The sequence below is a fragment of the Penaeus monodon genome, chromosome 11, assembly GCF_015228065.2.
Source record: "Penaeus monodon isolate SGIC_2016 chromosome 11, NSTDA_Pmon_1, whole genome shotgun sequence".
NCBI classification, from domain to species: Eukaryota; Metazoa; Arthropoda; class Malacostraca; order Decapoda; family Penaeidae; genus Penaeus; species Penaeus monodon.
In genome coordinates this window covers 17,841,819-17,850,305 of record NC_051396.1, presented here as the reverse complement: position 1 = coordinate 17,850,305, position 8,487 = coordinate 17,841,819, and the positions used below count along the sequence as shown (strand labels likewise).

The following is an 8,487-nucleotide window of genomic DNA, read 5'->3' as shown; positions in this document are numbered from 1 at the left end:
CAGATATCGCAGTTAAAAAAAGGAAGCGGGAACACCATAAAGAAAAGAAAAGGAAAGAAAAAAAAAACATACGGAAAATGGAACAGCATCACCACAAGTCCCCCAAAATGTGCAGGATGTGAAACTCTCGCAAACAAATCAACTTCCTGAGCCTTACCCTTGCATGACGGGTTTCGTTCGCGTTTCATTGAAAGTCTCATATACCGTGCAAGAATTTCAGAATATGCGACTGAAAACTTTACTGCGGACCATAAACATAGTGGAATCAATGTGCTTATGAGGAGGATGAGAGAGCGAAGAGAGATGAGAGACAGGACGGAGAGGAGAGGAGAGAAGAGAGACAGAGTGAGAGAGACGAGAGAGAGAGAGAGAGCGAGAGACGAGAGAGGGGGAGTGCGAGACGAGACGAGATGAGGAGAGAGAGTGAGGAGGGGGGGGGAGACTTGATGAGAGTTGCGAGATGACTAGAGAGAGAGAGAGAGAGAGAGAGAGAGAGAGAGAGAGAATTATGTACTTATACACATAAGTCGAAGTATTCTCAAACACATATGCTTAGCTCATGTTATATCCGCATCACAAAATTCTATCAATCATCTTATCACAGTAATCTCCCAATCATTATTGCAAAATAACAAGTCTCACAAATCGCCCTATCTTCCTTAACAACAAACATTACTACAGCAAATCTCATCGAACCGAAACTATCCCTGTCCAATATATACAAAGCTGACTGATGACTCAGCGTGGACTTCGGCCGCTATAATCGCTATGATATTCATGACTCCGTATCCCTCGCCAGTACGAGAACGACCCATGAACATAAGCAGCGTCGATGCAATTGCAATAACGTCCCCGAATCCTTGCCTAAGTCAGTGTGGGCAGCTGGATCTTTCGGCGCGACAACGACCGGCGCCCAAAACCTTCCACTGTGAAATTGGTACTGGACCGAGCGAATGGCGGAGCACTTGATCGCTTAAACCAAGTGAGGACAATAACCTTTCAAGTTATTGCCATTTTGGAAATTGCGCTTCTTTTCATTTCTGGGAGGGCGGGCAGGATGTTGTAAATAAAAATGGCAAGGACTGTGGAAAAGAGGCAAAAAGGAGAGTCACAAAGAAATGGAGTTGTGTGTGTGTGTTTGTGTAAACCCCCCCCCCAAAAAATATATATTATTAGTAGATATATATTATACATATATATATGTAATAATAATACAAATATATTCTATATACCTATTGTATATATGGGTATAAAATTACATTATATATATAAATAATTATCATATAATGCTGTATATGTGTATAAATACATATATATGTATATATGTGCATATATACACACACACAAACGTATATATATGTATATATATATATATATATATATATATATATATATATATATATATATATATATATATATATACGTATGGATATAAGTATACATACATATCTATATGTATATATGTACATATATGTGTATGTATATATATATATATATATATATATATATATATATATATATATATATATATACATTTATATATATATACAAACATACACATACATCCTACCATCAGTTCGACATCAAAGAGGGAATAAGCTCCATGACCCGTTAAATGTCATTAACTCCGTCTTAAGGCAATAAAAGCAGCAGAAAGACTTCCCCTGAATCGAGCCAGCGAGCCAAAGGATTCTTGAGCTCTCATCAGAAGCCCTCGAGTGTGTGAGTCTCTCAGGGAACGAGGTCGGGAGGGCTGCGATCGAGGTCCTTCGTCGCATTCCACTGGCTGATGCTCGGCGAGTTTGTGTTCCGCCGTTGCTGTCTCTGGGGAAACGTGTTGCACATAGAAAAATCCGCACGTGTGTGTGTGTGTGGGGGGGGGGTAAATTAAATGAAAAACAAGGAACCAGGCTGTTAGGGAATGGGTGATGAGGGTAACCATATGCCGAGGAAGCATATATGCATGTATACAGAGATAGATAGGTATATAGTTATGTATACGTGTATATGTATATATATACATATATATAATATATATATATGTATATATATAGAATATAGTATATATATATATATAATATATATATTATATATGTGTGTGTGTGGTGTGTGTGTGTATTATATATCTATATATACACACAGACGCACATACCATATATGTATATGTATATATATGTATGTGTGGGTATATATATATATATATATATATATATTATATATATATATATGTATATATTATATTATATATATAGATAAATATATGTATATATATGTATACATATACACATTATAATACACACAACATATTACACAATATGACATACACACAGACATATATAACACATACATATACACATAATAAACCACACATATATGGTATGTATATGTATATTATATATTATATATTATATAGATATATATATATAGATATATATAGGTATATAAAAAATACTGCATATAATGTATATATATATATATATATATATATATATATATATATATATATATATATATATATATGCGTATGTTTGCATTATATTATTAACATGATTATCAAAACTTGATTATAATGATAGTAATTGTCCTTTGTACACTGATCCAGACGGGTTTTTAACTGTATGAAGTCTAAGATCTTATTTGGTCGACCATTATCTTAACATCCATTAATAATTCCGAATTTGAAGGCATTTGCGTTTGGGAAGAGGAAGGCGGGAGAGATGGGATGGAAAAGAGGAAAAACATATGTGTATGAGAGGGTGAAAGGGGCGGACATAGAGACAGACAGAAAAAGCAATGCATAGCTTTAGCATACCAAACAAGATTACGCAACCGAAAAGGCCGCTAGCCGTCCGTTGGAATTAACCGTCTGCAAAATAGAGGATGGTAAATTCTGTGTGGTTACGACTAATAACTTACATGCATACATTTGATGGGTGGTTCGTGTTATAAAAAAATTAGTCTAAGCTCATGCTGTAAGTTCGTGAATTTCCACCCATAACTATTATACGTCATAGCCACAATATTTTCATACTGATATCTTACTAGTTAAGCATATTGGAAATTTCATTACATCTTTTAAAAATTCATGCAATATCGGCATACCACACCAATGTCCGATATAACTGCGATAATATTACACATTTTCTATGTTGCCCAATTTGGATAAGACCTCAGGATTGTGATCTCGTGACCGCTCCCGGTTCCCAGGTCGAAAGATCTTATATACCTGATTTAAAGACACCGGTGTTGTCTTTAATGGAACACCTGTATTTGAGCTACACTATTCCCGTTTCTACCTTGTTTACTCACCGCAGGATCCAGGAATGCAGAAAATTGACAATGATGAACGACCTCTGGGAGTCTTCCAGTGCGACTTCTGCAGGAAAAGTTTCGGCTCAAATGGAGATCTTGCGAGACATTTGGTGGCGCACAGTCAGGAGAAGGCTTACCCGTGTGAAATGTGTGGAAAATGTTTCGGCAGGAAAGATACTTTAATGAGGCATTCTAGTCTTCACACGGAGTCGAAACCTTTCGCTTGTGACATTTGCGGTCGAGCGTTTCGGCAGAAGGGTAATTTACTGAGTCACCGTCTAGTGCACACGCAGGAAAAACCTTACGGATGCGCGGTGTGTGGAAAACGCTTCGGCCAAAAGAGCAACTTGGTTAGCCATTCACTTCTTCACACGGACGAGAAGCCCTTTGAATGCACCGTCTGCGGAAAGCGTTTCGTGCAGAAGAGCAACCTCAAGAGCCATGCCACGACACACACTAATGAGAAGCCCTTTGAGTGCGTTATTTGCGGCAAGAGTTTCGGACAAAGGAGCGGTCTGCTGAGCCACTCTTCGGTGCACAGCAAGGAGAAGCCCTTTGAATGTAGCGTTTGTGATAAGTCTTTTCGACGCAGGGACATGCTTGCTCAGCACGCCTTTGTGCACACGGGGGAGAAGCCCTTCGTGTGTGAGATCTGCGAGGCGCAATTCTCGCGTAAGAGCAATCTAACGAGGCACCGCTTCGCCCACAAGACGGAATAGGCGGCTTCTCCCCTAACGAGAGTGTGCTGCTGATGGTGATTACAAACAGCCTAATTGCATTTGACAAGGAACGTGCCGGGATCTGCATAATAAAAGTAGTGATAAGTAAATATTCAGCATATTTACTTTTTCTTATACCCAATCCAATACAATACAGGAAGAAACAGGGACATCAATGTTAGACAAACTTTGATACAAATGTATAAACACTTTTGTATACGAATGCCCATTAAAAACAAAAGAAAAACGAAGATGAAAAATATAAGATTAACAAATAAGAGGATACTGAGGTGGAAATAAGAAAAAAAAAAAAGTTAAGCAACACTATCCACAGGCCCTAGTGTTTGGGAACGATGATTAATCGCTTGATTCAGCCTTTTTGCCATGATAATGAACTTGCTCGCACGGATATATGAATAAATAACTTGGAGTAGATAGATAAAAAATGGATAGATATAAATGGATATAGATAAATATATGTAATATAATATATAATATAATATGATATATAATATAATATGATATATAATATAATATAATATATAATATAATATAATATATAATATAATATATATAACATATATAATGTAATACATATAATATATAATATAATATAATATATAATATAATATATAATATAATATAATATATATAACAAGAAAACGTTATATATATTTTTAAAAAATCGTTATGAACCTGACATGAAATTTTGTTGTGTTCAGTAAGACTACAATTTGGCGCTGACTGATGAGAAAGTAAAGAGGTTTCCTGGTGATGCCAGTCTCTCATTCGACGGTTTGTTTCCCCTTTGTATCAAGGGTCGGATTAGTATGGATTTTGTCCCTGTTGTTGACCAAGAGACCTTGACGGGACGACAAAAAAGATGGCGTTACTCGTGATCCCCTCGTAGACCTCATGGCTCGAGAGTGCGTGAAGAGGAGATACGTAATGGCCTATTAGTTTCTTGGGAAGGGAGTCCGTGGGTGTTATTAGGGGAATTATAGGGCAAGCTCTTTATACATCTGGCGATTTCTTGAAGGACATCAATACTACAGATCTCGAAACAGCACTGAAAAATCCAATCCCTCGTTTTACCCAGATATGTTTGGGATCCTGACAAAAAACACCGAATGGTATGAACTGTCCATGAATACACTCACACCAGCTAAGCTAAGATAATGATACATACGAAAATCCAAAATATCGACTACATCCTTTAACGAATAATATATAAATAGATAGAAAGAAGTTATGGTAAGAAAGTTTCTCATCGCGAATCAATTTTATGTTCGTTTATTTGTTTCCAGTCATACTTATTGCTATTGCTTCATTATTTATGGCCAGTAGTAATATGACTAACGATTATGCCTGAAAAAAGTTAACTACAGACTCTCACAATCGAAAGACCAATTACATTTCCTGAAATATTACAAATCATTCAGAGAATCCCACTGAAAAAATATGATAATAATAATAATAATAATAATAATAATAATAATAATAATAATAATAATAATAAAATTCACAAGTTCGGCTTAAATCCTATGTCACGTCTAGCCATCTTCCAAAAATAGCGTGATATAAGAGTGTGTATTTTATTGTTCTCTGACAATAGTAATTCGTTACGTTTACAGCCTGCCGATAGTTTATTCAATATCGTTTTCTGTCATTCAGCTTTCCCCGATACTAGCTAAAATTATTTGGAAATGTGTACGTCATTACAGGTTCCTGAGTATTTGGGAAAGGTATGTTTTTTGGCTCCTAGTGTATTTTGTAATAAATAATGTTGTAGTGTATGAAAAAAGGTACAAATTCTACGAAAATCGTATGTATTGCATATGATTTTGTAGTATTTCTAACAAGAATCACTAAAGCAGAAGTCCTAACATATCGGTTTGCATTTTTAAAAACTATTTCTCAACAAGAGCTCAGGCCACAGGTCTCCAGGAAAGATGTCCAAAATATAAATCGGTAAGATTTCTTAGTAATAACTTTAACTGAAATAGATCACAAAGGCCTTTTTGACATTTCCAACACACATCTCAAAGACTGCATAAAAAAGAACAATAATGTATCACAGATCTCCCCGTGTTACTCAGAAACCTCTTGTCCAATTTTCAAAATCTGAGATTTCCCTTTTAGTAAGAATAATGGGACAAATAGCAGATATTGGTATGTCGAAGTATTCGAAAATGAAAAACGGGCCTCTAATTTTCCCCATTGTCATTTTACATATACCTGTACTGTATACGATTATATATCTCAAGTTATATAACCTATATGAAATAAAATAAAGATTCCATTGATTTCTATGTGTTTTTCCCCTTTGCGTGTTGGTTCATTATAATAAAAGGGTCACATCTGAATTACAGAAATCAAGAGGGTTTTTTCTGAACAAAGCAGTTAATAAGATACGCATACAAGTGTACAGATCTCGGTTAATTTTATTAATGATTGATCAGCAAAAAAAACATATACTGTGTTAAGACTGTTTGTCGAAATCTCAGTACAGCTAAAAAGTTCGGCAAATTATGCAAAGTTATATCAATAGATGAGACTCAAGAGTAATAGTTGTATGGATAAGGTAATTTTCTTACTCTGATGTATTGCGGTTTTGTGAAAATTATGCATTGGTGTAATAAGAAATCATTAATATATCCCAAATCAAGTAATCTCTGCAACAACCGTAATTATCATTGATTATTGATAAATTTCAAACACCTCTAACTTTACCAGACAGTGCCATCACTGTTTAACAAAAGATATTTGTCACGTTATTTATATAAAATCTTGAAATAGAATAATCGGTCTTCCGAGTTTAAAACTACATCCAGTGTGAACGGGGAATGTGGTAGTATGAGTATCAGAGGGACCTCTTGGGTATTTCATGTGAATTTATTATTTCGATTGATATGTACTTTGGTGAATGTTTTATATTGTTATACTTATAAACAGAATAAAAGATACCAGATTTATTTTTTTCGCTGGTCATTTAGGTAATGAGCTCCGTTCTTTGGCAGTGGACTTGGTACATTTGTAATGATTTACTGCTTCACCCCATTTCAGCAAAGCAATCTCCTTATTCTCTCTAACAACATAAACATCAGGTTTCATTAGCAATAAGAAACCCGTGATGGTATTTGAGAATGGCACAAGACCTCACTTTATAAACTACCGTCATTCTGCCAAACGAGGTACTTTCCCCAGTGTCCTCGTTATGTTATATTTAAATACAGGCCATTCGAACAATACTTTCGTCAGGTCTTTGATCATAAAGGCAATATCATCTTTCTCCGTCATGCCTCGTAAAGTCAAGAAAACCCTGGAGTGTAGCCTGTGCTGCAAGCGCTTCAGCAGCCGGAGCAATCTGAACACACATTCCATGCTCCACGCCGGGGTCAAGCCGTTCTCCTGCGATATATGTGGGCAGCAATTCAGTCAAAAGGGTAATCTTCTGAGACATTCTTCGCTGCACTCCCACAAGAGGAAGTTGTTTGGATGCGACGTTTGTGGAAAACACTTTCTTCATAAGATTAATCTGGTGAGACATTTTGCTGAACACAAGAGGGATTCATCAGAGAAAAGGGAGCTATCTGGAAATGATATAGCCAAGACAGAAATATCTTTGAAGTGCAACGTGTGTGGGCTTCAGTTCATGAAGATACAGAACCTAATAACCCACTTGAAGGTGCGGCACATCCAGCAGAGTACGGAGAGAGTATGAGTTGGCACATCTCGACGACCTTTGTAAGATGAGAGATACATACATAATAATATACAGTGACATTCCTATAATTCTTTATATTATCCCCTTTACTATATCTATGTATATTTTTATATGCACACGTGCTTTTTCATTTACTTGTGTTCATATATATATATGTATATATATGTGTATATATATGTTGTATATATATGTGTAATATCTGCTATATCTTGTATATATATTGGATATATATGTATATATAGGTATATATATGTATTATATAATTATATGTGTATGTATATCATCTATCTATCTATCTATATATATTATATATATAATATCTATTATATAATACATATAGGTTGTATATATATTTATTAGATCTGTGTATATATATTTATCTATGTAAATAATATATGTATATATATGTATAATTATATGGATATAAATGTGTATATATATATATGTATATATATATGTATATATATGTAATATATGTATATATATGTGCTATAGAATGTATAGATATGTAATATATATATATGTATATAGATGGTGTATATATATTATATATAATATATATGTGTGTGTATATATATGTATATATATGTATATATATGTAGATAATATGTATATATACTGTATATATATATATATGGTGTGTTAAAAAAAAAAATATATATAATGTATATATATGTATATTATATATGTATATATATAGGTGTGTTAGATATATATGTATAATATGTT

General features: G+C 34.4%; 2 protein-coding genes across 2 annotated transcripts; both read left to right on the top strand.

The window, feature by feature from the left end:
- The first annotated feature begins 768 nt into the window (after positions 1-768).
- LOC119578482 (gastrula zinc finger protein XlCGF8.2DB-like) lies at positions 769-4,031 on the top strand. Its single transcript, XM_037926059.1, has 3 exons — positions 769-937; positions 1,679-1,855; positions 3,238-4,031. Exons 1-3 carry the CDS (start codon positions 769-771, stop codon positions 4,029-4,031), a joined length of 1,140 nt encoding a protein of 379 aa, XP_037781987.1.
- Positions 4,032-7,164: 3,133 nt separating this feature from the next.
- Positions 7,165-7,755, top strand: LOC119578481 (gastrula zinc finger protein XlCGF49.1-like). Its single transcript, XM_037926058.1, has one exon. It carries the CDS (start codon positions 7,165-7,167, stop codon positions 7,753-7,755), a length of 591 nt encoding a protein of 196 aa, XP_037781986.1.
- The last annotated feature ends 732 nt before the right edge of the window (positions 7,756-8,487 follow it).

Bases quoted from the DNA above. Each gene is read 5' to 3' on its own strand.
- LOC119578482 (XM_037926059.1), top strand. From the start codon at position 769: ATGATATTCATGACTCCGTATCCCTCGCCAGTACGAGAACGACCCATG. The intron at 938-1,678 runs GTACTGGACCGA...GAATCGAGCCAG, and splicing joins AACCTTCCACTGTGAAATTG to CGAGCCAAAGGATTCTTGAG. The intron at 1,856-3,237 runs GCACGTGTGTGT...CCTGATTTAAAG, and splicing joins TGTTGCACATAGAAAAATCC to ACACCGGTGTTGTCTTTAAT.
- LOC119578481 (XM_037926058.1), top strand. From the start codon at position 7,165: ATGGTATTTGAGAATGGCACAAGACCTCACTTTATAAACTACCGTCAT.